Source organism: Petaurus breviceps, unplaced genomic scaffold (assembly GCF_028583685.1).
Source record: "Petaurus breviceps papuanus isolate PSGF00001 unplaced genomic scaffold, PetGlider_PUasm1.0 90849, whole genome shotgun sequence".
NCBI lineage: Eukaryota > Metazoa > Chordata > Mammalia > Diprotodontia > Petauridae > Petaurus > Petaurus breviceps.
In genome coordinates, this window is record NW_027187361.1 from 25,595,766 (window position 1) to 25,610,462 (window position 14,697).

The 14,697-nt window shown below is 39.3% G+C and overlaps 1 protein-coding gene across 2 annotated transcripts in view; it reads right to left on the bottom strand.

The window, feature by feature from the left end:
* Positions 1 to 14,697, bottom strand: part of LONRF2 (LON peptidase N-terminal domain and ring finger 2) — a 47,521-nt gene that overhangs the window by 6,466 nt on the left and 26,358 nt on the right. For both annotated transcript variants that reach the window (XM_069073009.1, XM_069073010.1), the window contains 2 exons: positions 8,705 to 8,867; positions 6,630 to 6,779 (listed from right to left, as the gene is read on the bottom strand). In XM_069073009.1, coding sequence (XP_068929110.1) covers positions 6,630 to 6,779; positions 8,705 to 8,867 — 313 coding nt within the window. The remainder of the gene's footprint in view (positions 1 to 6,629; positions 6,780 to 8,704; positions 8,868 to 14,697) is intronic.

Here is a 14,697-nt window from a genome sequence, read left to right on the forward strand (position 1 = left end):
CTAAAGTGTAGGTCTGACTATGTGATCCTTCCATTCAACAAACTCCAGTGACTCCCTTTTGTCTCCAAGATCAAACATAAACACCTCTGTCTGGTTTTTAAAGCCCTTTCTAACCTCATACTCTCTCACCTTTTCAGTTTTCTTAAGCCTCGCTCCCTCTTAGTTTACAATCAAGTGATATTGGGCTATTTGCTGCTTCTCATACAGGGCACTCTATCTCTAGCATTTTTACTGGCTATTTCTAATGCCTGAAATTCTTTCCTTCCCCATAGGACTTCTGGCTTCAAATATCAGCTGAAATCCCACCCTCTGTAATGAGCCTTGCCCAGCCACACCTTTAATGTTAGTGGATTTCTCCTGAAATTAGTTCCAATTTATCACATATGTCTTAGTCATATTAACTAGGTATATGTGCCTCTGTATGCACCTATGTCTGTGCATTCTCTGTGTACAGAATGATCCGCATGTTGCCTCCCCTGTTAGACTGGGAGCTCTCCGAGAGCAGGTAGGGTTTTTGCCTTTGTTTGTATTCCCAGAACTTGACACAAGGAATGCCGGACACACAGAAGGTACACAAAAGATCTGAGGCAACTACAAAAGATAAAATCGACAATTTTGCTTATGTGAAATTGAAAAGCTTGTGCCCTAACAAAATCCATGTAACTAGGATAAGAAGGGAAGCAATCAATTAGGAGGCAAAAATCTTTGCTTTAAATATCTCTGATAAGGATCTGCTATAATTTGTAATTGATTTGATTTTGGAGATCAGTTTGTGAATGATGAAGAAGAGGAAAGTAGTGGGCTTAGGCAGAGAAGGAAGCTATGGATCCTGAGACCCCTCTGAACATTCACGACAGTCCCCACTCACTCGATACGTGTGCCTATCCCAAGACCACGAGTATTATTTCATTTAAGGCTCAGCAGCTATTGTCCTTGCTCATTAGGCATCGACCTCTCTTCACTGATGGAACAGCCCAAGTCTCAGGATTGATACCAGAGGTTAGTGTATAAGGCCTTCCTTTCCTACTGGAGGGGAGTGTGGCACCACAAACTTCTCTGCTACCACCAAGTCCCAGAATCACTCAGCTGCCGGAAATGAATGTCTACCAATTAGATATTCACTTGGGGTCAGGAGCCAAAGATGGTGGAGAACAGGCAGGAACCCAGCTGAATTCTCCCAATGTTTCTTTTCAAATAACTTTAAAATAACTCCTCAAATCAAATTCTGAAGTGGCAAAGCCAACAAAAGGTCAGACTGTGACATTCTCCCAGTCTAAGACCACTCAGGAGTCTTCAAGAGAGATGGGAGTGGGAGTCCACTGGGAACACACATGGCAATGAGCAGCAGTGGGTCCTGGAGGTGGATGTGCCCAGCTGCAGATTCTAGACAGTAACAGGGTTGGATACGTGGTCAGAAGAGACTACAGGGTGTCCTCTGTTGGCACTGGTGCTGATTGGCAACTCTACTGCCCATAAGCAGTTCTGGTCCAAGATACAGAGGAGAAGAGTGTTTATGATCTGTCAACCTGGTCACAGTTCCAAGGTGCAGAGGAACACCAGCACTTGTGGCTATAAGCAAACAGGAAACTGAGTGCCAATTCCAGGGTCAAGAGGAGTACTTGTGATTACAAATGCAGGGGAGCAGGAGCCCATCCTGGGTAAAGAACAGAGTGCAGAGCAGAAAAGCAGTGACCGCACCTCTTCCAGGATAACAACATCCTAGAAGCAATAAAAACCTGCAGATCCCCAGCTAGAACTAGCTCTGAAAACAGAAGCATGAAAAATCCTGAAGCTGGTGACCAGAGCCCAACTTCAACACAAAGTTCTAAGTCAAGAAATAAACTGGGAAAATGAGCAAACAGCAAGAACAAAGAATATGACCATAAAATCTACTGTGGTGGCATGGAAGACCAAGATATAAACTCAGAAAAGACAACAATGTGAAAACAGCTACCCAAAGTGCCCCTAAGAAAAATGCTAATTGGACCCCAGCCCAATAAAAATTCCTGGAAGAATTTAAGAAAGAGATTAAAGTGATAGAGGAAAAATTGGGGGGGGAAATTAGAGTGATAAAAGAAAATTATGAAAAGAGAACTAACGATAAAAAGGGCAAAAAAAAAAAAACCCACTAAAGAAAATATGAGAGAATTGTGGAAACTGAGTGAACCACACTGACTTCACTGTGTAACTCAATTTTGGATCTATCTCAGTTCCCTTTATATTCAATCATAAGTTTAGTCCAATTTCTGTCCTGTGAGAAAACTTTATTCAATTATAGGAACTGTATGAAAACTTAATTGTATTGTTTAAACCTAGCCCTATATGAACTTGAAAGCTGAATCACCTCTACCTGCTGCTTAGAGATCCTTAACTAAAGACTTGGGTTATGCTAACCCAGTGGCCCACTGAGATTCAAAGACTGATGCAAACAGTTTTCTCACAATTACAAATCTCAAGCAATCCATATATCTTATCTGAAAACTGACCCTGTACTTGTCAATCAGTTATTTCCATGTTCTTTTGATGGAATATAAGTCACTTGGAAGGACTGGCATACCTTTTTTTTTCTGATTTCAGGTAATTGCACCTATTCACACACCCCCTCCCCCCCTCAACTTGGAAAGTCCCTCATCTTTCCTCTAATTAGAAACCAAATCACTTAATTTTGTTTCCTGGTTTTACCTTGTTAATTATCTTCTTTTGACTAATTGATCTTGATTGTTTTTAATGCATAAAAAAACCTATCTCCTCTCCTGTATTTGGGCTCCAGTGCCACAGCTGAGGAAGCCTAGATCCAATTTGTTATGAAATTAGCATGCATTGCTTAAAAAACAGACATGCTCAGGAGGCTCAATCCTTTGGAAAAAAAGTCATTTTATCTTTTATCTGTCACAAATGACACCTAAAAAATAGAATTGGTCTAATAATAAAAGAGGCACAAAAATTCACTGGAGAAAAGAACTCCTTAAAAAGCAGTATAGGCCAAATGAAAAAAGAGCTACATAACTTCAGTGAAGAAAAAAGACTTCTTAAAAAAATTGGACAAATGGAAGAAGAGGTACAAAAGCTCATTGAAAAGAATAATTCCTTGAAAATTAGAATTGGGCAACTAGAAGCTAATGCCTCTATGGGACACCAAGAAATAAGAAAACAAAGTTAGAAGAATGGGGAAAAAAAGAAGAAAGTGTAAACTATCTCAATGGAAAAACAACTGTTGTGGAAAATAGACTCAGAAGAGATACTTTAAGAGTTATTAGACTACCTGAAAGCCATGATCAAAAAATGAGTCTAGACACAATGTTTCAAGAAATCATCAAGGAAAACTACCCTGGTATCTCCTTAGATCCAGAGGGCAAAAATAGAAATAGAAAGAATCCACTGACTACTTACTGAAAGAAATCCCAAAATGAATCTCCAGGTCAGGGAAAAAATACTACAAACACCCAAAAATAAACCATTCAAATATCATGAAGCCACAGTCAGAATCACAAAAGAATTAGCAGATCCCATGTTAAAGGAGTAGAGGGCTTGGAGAACACGATATTATGGAAGGCAAAGGATCTAGGATTACAACCAAGAATAACCGTCCCAGCAAAAGTGAGTATAATCCTTCAGAGGAAAAAATGGATATTTAATGAAACAGAGGACTTTCCAGCATTCCTGATGAAAAGAAGAGCTGAAGAGAAAATATGACATTCAAACACAAGACTCAAGAGAAGCACAAAAAGGTAAATATGAAAAAGTAATTAGAAGGGACTCAATAAATTGGAATTGTTTTACATTCCTATACAGGAAGATTATACATGTAACTCCTAAGAACTTTATCATTATTAGGGCAGTTCAATGGAGTCTACATAGATGGATGATCTCCCACTCCAAAAAATTAAGGGGTGAGAAAGAGGAATGCATTGGAAGATAGGTGAAGGGGGTGATGGAATAGGGGAAATTTTCTCATATATAAAAAGCTTTCAATGAAGAGTTTTTATAATGAAAGGGAAACTGCAGGTGGGAAGGGTGGGGAATGGGTTGGTAGGTAATACTTGGACTTCACTCTCATTGGGATGGGCTCAAAGAGGGAAGAATACATACACACATACATGCACACCCTCAATTGGGTACAGAAATCTATCTTGTGGTAGTTGTTCAGTGTCATTCAATGGTATCTGACTCTTTATGACCCCATTTGGGGCTTTCTTCACAAAGATACTGGAGTGCTTTGCCATTTCCTTCTCCAGTTCATTTTACAGATGAGGAACTTGAGGAAAACAGGGTTAAGTGACTTTCTCAGGGTCACACAGCTAGTAAATGTCGGCACAACCCAGCTGGCCATGAAAAATCTCTTACCCAATAGGGAAATACTAGAGGGTAAGGGGACTTCAAAAGGTGGGGGAGGAATGAAAAAAGCAGGGCAGATTATGGGGAGCAGTGGTCAAAAGCAAAAGAGACTTTTGAGAGGGACAGGGTAAAATGAGAAGGCTAAACAGGGGAAAAAATAACGGAGAGAAATAAACAGTAATCATAACTGTGAATGTGAATGGGATAGCTCATCCACAATATGGAAGTGAACAGAAAAATGTATTTGAAAACAAAATCTAACGATATGTTGTTTACAAGAAACACACTTGAGGACTGGAGCAGAATCTATCATGCTTCAGTTGAAGTAAAAAAGTTGCAGGGGTAGCAATCATGATCTCAGACAAAGTAAAAGCAAAAAGAAATTTAATTAAAAGAGATAATCAGGAAAACTACATTTTGCAAAAAGGTGCCAGACAATGAAGTAACATCAAAAAATTTTATAGCAACTTTCTCTTATAAAGGCCTCATTTCTCAAATACATAGAGAAATGAGTCAAATTTATAAAAATAAGAGCCACTCCCCAACTAATAAATGGTCAAAGGATAAGAACAGACAGTCTTCAGAGGAAGAAATCAAAGCTATTTATAATCATATAAAAATGCTCTAAATCACTACTAATTAGAAAAATGCAAATTAAAACAACTTGAGGTACCACCTCACATTTATCAGAAATGATAAATGCTGGAAGGGATGAGGAAAAATAATCACACTAATAAACTGTTGGGTGAATTGGTCCAACCAATCTGGAAACAATTTGTAACTATGCCCAAAGGGCTATAAAACTGCACATATCCTTTGACCCAGCAATACCACTGCTAGGTCTATACCCCAAAAAGATAAAAGAAAAAGGAAAGGACTTATCTGTACAAAAAATAAAGCTTTTTGTGGTAGCAAAGTATTAGAAATTAAGGGGACGTCCACCAGTTGGGGAATGGTTGAACAAGTTGTGGCATATGATTGTAATAGAGTACTACTGAGATATAAGAGATTATGAGGGGGCAGTTTCAGAAAAAAACCATGGTAAGACTGATATAAAGTGAAGTGAGAAGAACCAGGAGATTACATAGTAAGAACAATATTATAATAACGATCAGCTGTGAAAGACTTGGCGACTCCAATCAATACAATGATCTGAGACAATTAAAATGACTCGATGAAAAAGTGCTATCCATCTCCATAGAGAACTGACGAACTCTGAGTGCAAACTGAAATATAATTTTCTTGCTTTATTCTACTTTTTCTGGTAATGTGGCTAATATGAAAATATGTTCTGTATGATTTCGCATGTATAATTAATTGATATCATTTTGCTTGCCTTCTCAGTGGCCAGGGGAGTCATGAGAGAATTCAGAATTTAAAATTTAAAAAGAAAAGAATGTGAAAAATAAATAATTTTTAAAAGGATGAAAAAAAGGAAAAAATCAATTTGGGTTAATAAATATTCCATGAAAAGTTTTGGAGAGGTCATCTGAATCTAAATCATCTTCTTTTCCCAATACTTGGTTGAGATACACCCAGGTGGTAGGAGCTACTACAAATAAACTAGTCCCACAGTTCTAAGTTGAAGACTGTGCTGGGCAAACCGAAGGTAACGAGGAGCCAAGCAAGGCTATTTTACCTGTCTTGTCTCTGAACCACCAAATCTCAGTTCTCTCACCATATGTGGGAGAAGCTAGACTATATTACAAATATCTCATAAATGTCAAATCCATTAAGAGGGTTTAAAGAACCAGTGACACAGGAAGAATTTCCAGGGGATACTAAGGAAAGTCAATGCTGATTCATTATAACAGAATGACGTTATCACAGAAGGAAAACAAATATTCTAATTTAATAAGAACAGTGAGAGGGTTTTAGAATGTCATCACTCATCCAGCAAATACTCATTTAGAGCCTGTGATACATAAGACACTGTTACATACAATACACAAAAGGGATTTGCTCTTTACTGATGATTGGATTTCAATGATATTCTGGCATAAAGTTTCTTATGAGGCAAATGAAGCTGCTCCTGTGGTTAACTTAATCAGAATAATCCTTTTAAATGAAAGAAAGTCCTTTATATTACCTTCTGCCCCAATAGTAACTGTGTCCAATATAAAAACACTCTACCAGCTGTTGAATCAAACATTAAATCATGTGAAATAGTGGGTTATAGTCCTAAGCAGAGTCAATAGGTTCTTTCTGCCAAATGCAACAGAACTGTGCCTTGGAAAATTTATCTTACAATGTAAACACAGGTCATGACAACAACAGAATAAAGGAAAGCTTACCTGGGGCTCAGATTCCTTGCTTGGCATTGAACCAAAATGATTTAAAATTTGTGCTTTCATGTTCTCCTTAAGAGAAGTGAACCAGGAAACAGCTTGATCATATACAGAATCATGGAGATGGACAAGCTCTTCATAGTCTGGTCCCTCCACCTTAGCCATGAACAAGACAACACATAACTTGATTAATTCACGTACTAGACTAAAAACCTACAAATAAATGCAAAATTCAGTCAGCTAAGTGAGATCTTTAACTCACTCTTTAAAACCCACTAAACAGAGAGGCCCCTAATGCTGGTCTTTCCTAATGACCAATCACATAGACATAAGGAATAAGACTATCCCTTGAAATTTGTATAGCATTTTCCAGCTTTTATATTATGTATAAGAGTTTTCATGTACAATATAGGTTGGCTGGGCAGGTACTTTTATTCCCATTTAAAAAATGAAGCAGCTGAGGCTCAAAAAAGTACAGTCACTTGCCTAGCTTGATAAATGGTAGAGCTAGAAAATGAAAACCTCAGTCTTCTGACTCAAAGTAAATTACTCTTATCTTATCAGATAACATCATACATATTCTGATTGATGTTGAATTGGAAATAGTTCTTAACTTTAGCATTGAGTTCTTTTGTCTCAACTTTTCCTCAAGAAATTAATGACTCAACAAGTCTGAAGTAGATGCAACTTAAAGGAGTCATGCTGAATAGAAAGAGAACTAGCCGGAAAGTCAGGAGAGAGCTACCAGCTCCACCACTAATTATATAGTGTTCTGTGAAGAAAATGTCCCTGGATGTGATTTCATTAGTATGTGTCACAAATAATTATCACGTAGACCTAAAGCCAACTGAAATGTCAAGACCAAAGATTCTCATGGCTAAATTCTATCACCAGAAAATTTCCAATTGTGGACCAAAGAAACTAATACCAAATACCAGCTAACAGATATTTAAAACTACAATATGAAGCTAAAAAAAAATTAAATTTCCAGAATTCTTCAAAAGTTTGGAGCATATGTAGAACTCTCAAAACTCTTAAAATTGATGGAGGGCAGGTTATTACTCAGGTGTTTTAACCATGCTCAACTCGAGCGGCCAGGTAGCACAGCAAGTAAGAGCACCAGCTCCAGTGTTGAGAAGACCTGGAGATCGAATCCCGGGCTCAGACACTTAGCACCCACCCAGAAACACCTGGCCGTGTAACCTTGAGCAAGTTACTTAACCCCAATTGCTTAGGGGCGGCCAGGTGGCTCAGCGAGTAAGAGCACTGGCTCCAGTGTCGGGGTGACCTGGATCAAATCCGGGCTCAGATACTCAGCACCACACCCAGAAATAACTGGCCGTGTAACCTTGAGCAAGTTACTTAACCCCAATTGCTTAATAAAAAAAAAAAAACATGCTTAACTCTTCATGACCCTATTTGGGGTTTTACTGGCAAAGATACTGAAGTAATTTGTCATTTCCTTCTCCAGCTCATTTTACAGATGAGAAACTGAGGCAAACAGGGTTAAGTGACTTGCCCAGGGTCACACAGCTAGTGAGTGTCTGAGGCTAGATTTGAACTCACGAAGATAAGTCTTCCTAATTCCAAGCCCAGTGCTCTATCCACTGTGCCACCTAGCTGCCCTACTCCATAAAGAGCAAATGATCCAAAAATCTTTTCATACTTGACACTGGAAGTATTTTTGGTAATTATATTTAAAGGCAACTGTGTCTGATGTTTAGGGTATTGAAAATACTTCCAACAAAATAAAAAGTTATACCATAGATGTAGGTCTTATATAATTAGCTCACACTACAGAAAATCTCTAAGTGTATGCATTCCATATAGGCAGTGAGCTAATTTTTTTTATCCTAAAATACCTCCTCCATTAGCTTCTCCTCACCTAGAGTAAACAGAACCAACTGACATTAGCAAAAACAAACCCAATGCTTAAATCATTTAATGAAGTATTTAATTAAGTGGTTAATGTCAATAAGAATTTAAAAGGTTTGTGAAACTGCACTTCTAAGAGGAAAATGGTGTATGAATCTTTATTTAGCCCACACACACACACCTATACAGGTTCAATAATTCATTACCTTTTTATCTTCAAGGTATTCAATGTTTGCAGTGTTATACCCATCTCTCAGACCATGGCTTAAGACCCTGAAGCGACTAATGCCAACTGTATCAACGACTGAACTTCCATCAGGAAAAAATCTGACATCCCTAATTTCCAACATACATCCATAATCAGCAAATCTAGAATGACAATTAGGGAAGGGTGGGTAGAAAAAAAAATCATATTATTTTGGAAGTATGAATGTCAAGCGATTTTCTGGCATTTTATGAAGAATTCAATTTGCTATTGAAACTTGAATAGAAAAATAAATTATCTCACTGCAGGACTAGTAGTATGTATGTCTCTAGGAAATACATATGTACTATACACAAGGGCGAGACTTTTACCTGAGATTAGCACTCAAAATGTTTACTGAATTCTCCTATAAAGTTAAAAGTAAGAAGAGCCAGAGGTGAAATGTTAGAGATACATCATCAGTTCAAACAAGATAAATGTTTAGCCAGACAGGAAAAGCACGGAAGAAAGGCAGTCTCTCCATAACACTACTGATTATTGTCCCTGCCATACAGAACTTCCTTTTCTGTTCTCCACTTCTTCTCTCCAAGCACTGAATTTAATGGTAATATTTTTCATTCTTCTCCCACATGCTGCTGGGTTCATGTAGATCTCCTGGGAGAAGATGGGGAAGAAGTGAGAGAGTCCTCCACAGTGCCCGCCTTAATCACACTCTAAACATCTAACCCTCTCCTTTTTTCTCCAATGCCACAAACAAATATACCTACCTGCTGCTCAGTTCCCCCAAACCAAATAGTCTCTTGTCACCACCAACTGTTTCTTCTTTGGGGACTAGTCAGACTACCTCCACTTCGATGCTCAACAAAGAAGAGAGAGGCAGCACGATATTCTACTCCCTACCATACTCCTGATTACATACAATGTTTGATTTGAGCAAAATGTCTAGGTTTCTTACTAAATAACACCTTACCAGATAAAAGCATTCTTCCAGAAAAGATATCCTTGTGATGCACAGTTCTATGATCTCCTTGCAAAGGGACAATGTAGAGTCGCAGCACATTATTTATTTTGCTACTCAGACCTGCTTCTAAGTAATTATCCACTCTTGTAATTACCCTAGGAAGTTTGCTTGGCTCCCTGGTAACAAAAACCATCATATAACTTTACAACTAGATGTAACCTTAGGTATGGAGTTTGGTGTCCAAATTGTAGGTAGGGGAAATTCAAACCAAAAAGGTAAAGTGACTTACTCAGGGTCATACAACTAATTAACTGCAGAGTTAGAAAGCATGAGATCGAGCCTGCTGACCACACCCCTAAGCGAGATGTTCAGGTTCTTAAATAAATGTTAACCAGATGAGAACATTGTTCCAATAAGAGAATACACCGGGGATGACTCGGCTTCATGATTCCCTTACAAATAAGGGGAAAAAAAGATCTGCTCAGGTACTCTTTGGTGTCTCGTGCTTGTAAGTCGCCGTCTGCATGTGTCTTCCCCATTAGCCTGGGAGTTTCTTGAAAGCAGGGACTGTCTTTCTGCCTTTCCTTATATCCCAGTACTTACTTAGCACAATGCCTAGCACATCATTGTTCAGTCGTTTCCGTCTATCCCTACTCTCTGCGACCCCCTGGGGAGGGGGGGGGGTCTTGACAGAGATCCTGGAGTGTTTACCATTTCCTTCTCCAGATCATTTTACAGATGAGGAAACTGAAGCAAATAGGGTTAAATGACTTTCCCTGGGTCACACAGCTAGTAAGTGTCTGAAGGTGGATTTGAACTCGGTTCTTCCTGACTTCAAGTCTGGCATTCTATCTACTGAACCACCAAGCTGCTCTTGGCACATAGCAGAACTTAATAAATGCTTCCTGACTTAATTCAGTCACGGTGTGGAGGCCAAACTGGATTCTCAAGGGTTATCCTAGTAGAGAGAGGTTAAAGTCTGTTAAGTCCTACTGAACAAGAAAAGCTTCAAGGATAAGCTTGGCTAAGTTCGGTGACGCTTATCACACCCAATTAGTCATAGATGATGAGTTTTTGGCCAGAATACTTTTTTTTTTTAAGCAATTGGGGTTAAGTAACTTGCTCAAGGTTACATGGTCAGTTATTTGGTGTGGGTGCCAAGTATCTGAGGCAGGAAGCGATCACGGGATTCCCGACATCGGGGCCGGCCCCCAGAATACTTTTCAAAGACCACCTACTAAATTACAGAGGCACTGAGATCTGTATCAGTGCAAAGAGTACTCACACTGACCAAATGACAGATCCTTGGAATAAGTGAATGGGTAACTTTCTCACCATTCCCCAATCTCTTCTAATTGTCTGATTGCTTGGCATTAGCCAAAGAAGAAGAAAGTTAGTATTTAAATGCTGGTATGCAGTTGAACGGCATTGCTCCAGAAACAGATAAAACAATAGGCTTTATTATACGGAGACTAAGTTGAGGTGCTACAATGACGGCAGATGTGTGAGCTACAGGGAATGTTAGGAGGCAGATATGTGAGAGGGGCCCAAAGTGAAATAAGGAAGAATGGAAGTTTGGGAGTAGGTACCCATGGTCTTCAGGCAGCTGGAGGAGGAAGAAGGGGAATAATAAAAGTTCTGTTAAGAGGCTGCACCTGCATTTAGCTCGCCCAAACATTGTCAGCTTTCCATCATTCCTTCGACTCAATGCCTTAAATTACTATGGTCTCATCTCCTCCACACTAAGTCAGCCTTGGCAAGAGTCATGAGAGTTACAGGGAGGGAGGTGGGTCAGCTAAGTAAGCTTGACTTCCCACCTCCGATATCCCAGGCAGACACAAGGATATTAAGGACTGACTAGTCAAAGTCTCAACTGCACACGCATGGAGCACGCATGAATTTCTAAATGGAATCTGGAGTTTCCCAAAAAGGACAAGACGAAGAATTATACAGACAAGAGGAGTAGACTGGCCAGGGGGTGACAGACCCTCAGGGATGCTCAGAGAAACCTTGTTGTTGTCATCGAATACAGTGTGACACACCCAGGATTCATAGTGCACATGGACTCTCTTTTAGAGTTTACTTTTATTTTTCCTCAGGACTAAATTAGTGATTGGGATTATTTAATGCATTCAACTTGCCAACATCTGCCAGGAAGCACTGACATTTCTAAAACTTCTAGGGAAATTTTACTTAAAATAAAAATCTTCTAATTATCATCATCGTTATTATTTTTTCTTTGGGAGTGTGGGAGCTTGGGGGAGGCTAAAATCTAAAGCTCTAACATATTTACGAGAACAACAAAAAAGGAGATACCGGTGCATAATCTGACACTGGAGAAACACACTAACAAGCATTATAGGGTGATCAATTCACCAACCAGTGGTGCTGATGTAATGGCAATAATTACCTAAAGTCTGCTTCGGGTATTCATGCATGATGAAGATATTTTCCTGTGCATTTTAAAATACTCTGAAGAGGAACGAATCCCTTTGGCATATATGTACACAGCTACAATTACACATACACACACAGGTACATACATGCTTGGAGAACAGTGTATATGCATCCATGTGCATAATCTGGGGGACAGTCCTGATTGCCTGCCAGCTCTTTTTTCCAGCTGGGTCTTCATGAGGCTTATAATCTATGGGTTCTACTTGACTTCAACCCACAATATTTTATTGATATGGAGAATTTCAACTGTCTTCCAAATATTATTAGGGTTTATATGTACATTTTTTTAAAGTTCCCAGGTCTGGTTTGTGCCGAGTTGCAATTTAAATGAAGAATTCATATTTCATGTATTCATTCATCACAACTGTTTGACAGTAGGATTATACATTCCAGGCTTTTTCATGAATTTTGTTTGTATACTGTTCCTTCTCTCCATCCTTTTCATAGGGTTTATGCATTAAGATTTCAATGCCTTCTCTACCTCCTGTTTCATTCTAACTAGCTTCTGTCAGAGTAAAGTTGTCCACTCTGATATTCTTGAACTGAACACAGTAAAGCCAAACAGAATTCCTTAAATAGCACTATTATAGACAGTGTACATATAAGCAGTAAATATGCATATTTCTTCTAGTAAAATACACCAGCGAAATTGTTTTTATTTGTGTGTACTTTCAATCATTTTTTTAATAAAATTAAAGTCTATGGGTTAGGGAACTATATAAAAATAGTACCTCATCCCTTTGCTCAATCAATTTGACCAAGCTCAAGTGTCAGACTACATGCTGACATGAAAAGGCTGGTTTCAATTTTGGACTGGAGATGTACTACAGAAATCAATTTCATATGAATGCAGTCCACTTAAAAGATCCTATTTTCACACAAAGGTGAAAGGTCAACAGGTTTCACTCCCTCATTTTATGAAAGAGGAGAGCAAGAGCCAGAAGGCTAAGTGAGTTGCACAAGGTCACATAGGCAGTAAATAGCAGAGCTCGGGTTCAAACTTCGGTCCTGAGCCCTCCAAATTCAGTGCCATTCCTACTGCTACACTAGGTCCTTAGAAGTCATGACTCTTCCTTGAAATTACTTTAGTTCCCCTGTCTTAAAACTGTGCTTATAAAATACTCACAAATATACACATGGGTTTTTTCCCCACTGTTTTGCATCTGTCCAGGAACATTTGTGGTAATAGTCAAGGAACTTATATAAAATGGTGATAAGTGAGAGGGTGGGAAGCAACAAAGACAATGTACACTTAGTACATCCTCTACCAGACCCTAGCCCCAAGCTCATCACCCTAATGTCTCACATGAAAATCATACATTGGAAGCACCACTTAGCCCTGGGGTCCCTCTCTCTGACTGGGTGGCTGGTCCCAGAACCTCTATTTGAGGGGGTGTCCTGGCTAGCCGTGTCTCCTTCCTCTTCAGGCTGCCTTCAGGACTTCCTCTACTATGCCCAACTTTTTACCTTCCATTTATGTGTTATCGTCCCCCATTAGAATGTACAATTCTTACAGGCAGGGACGATCACAGTGCTTGGCATGTAGTAAACACTACACTCGTAGACTGACAAGAACACAGATTCAGAAGACAAGCAATACAGTGCGATACAAGCTTCGCAACTTAATCACTGGTGTGGCTTTGGGGAACCACTTAGTCTTTGTGGCTTAAATTTCCTCATTCCTAAAATTTGTGAGCTAGACACACTTCTTAAACTATAGGTTGAGACTGAAAAATCTGGCAACAGTAAAACATTTCTGAACATACAACCAAAAATTAATTAAAAATCACATGTGTAACAGATCTAAGATGTTTCTTGGCAGCACTTGACTGTGTTGCATCATGAAACTTCATGACAACCTTGGTTCTGAACACAAAGCACGCACATTTTGCACTGTGCAAGCCCCCAGGCCATTCCATGCCAATCAATGCTGCCAGAAGGCCCTGAGCTAGATGAGACATGTTTATGATCACTTCTGGGTCTAAAATGTTAATAACGTTAACCCTAAGCAACCCTTATTTCTACTAAATAAAGGCTAAGAAAATTTCCTAGGTTTCACTTAGTAAGAAACCAGGACATCTTGTTCATATCAAACATTATATATGTTTGAAGAATCTGGGAGACACAACAGAAACTAAATCAGAATCTCAAGCTCTCTGGATCTTCTTTGGCAGGTATCACAGCTGATGTAGTCTAACTAGTCTTAGAAGAAGAAACCAAAAGCTTGTGGTGGTGACAGGAAGCTTCCTAGTCTGGAGGAGCTAAGCAAGAGGTGGGTATGTGTGTGGTGGTGCTGGAGAGAACAGGCAGGGGCTGCCTGGGGTATGGCACTTCACCATGAAGCACTGTCTCTCTCTCTCTCCCTGCCTTCTGAGAGATCCGTACAGACCCCAGTAAGACACAGGAGGAGACTGAACACAAAGGGGAAAGGGAAACAGTCAGTTGCCTAAGAGATCCCATGGCAGTGACTCATCCCATGGAACAAACAGACCTGAGTTTCAGAGGGTTTTTGAGGAGGGTTAGCAGTGACCATGTCTATATTAGGACATTCAAATGTTTGGAGTACAGTTACTGAT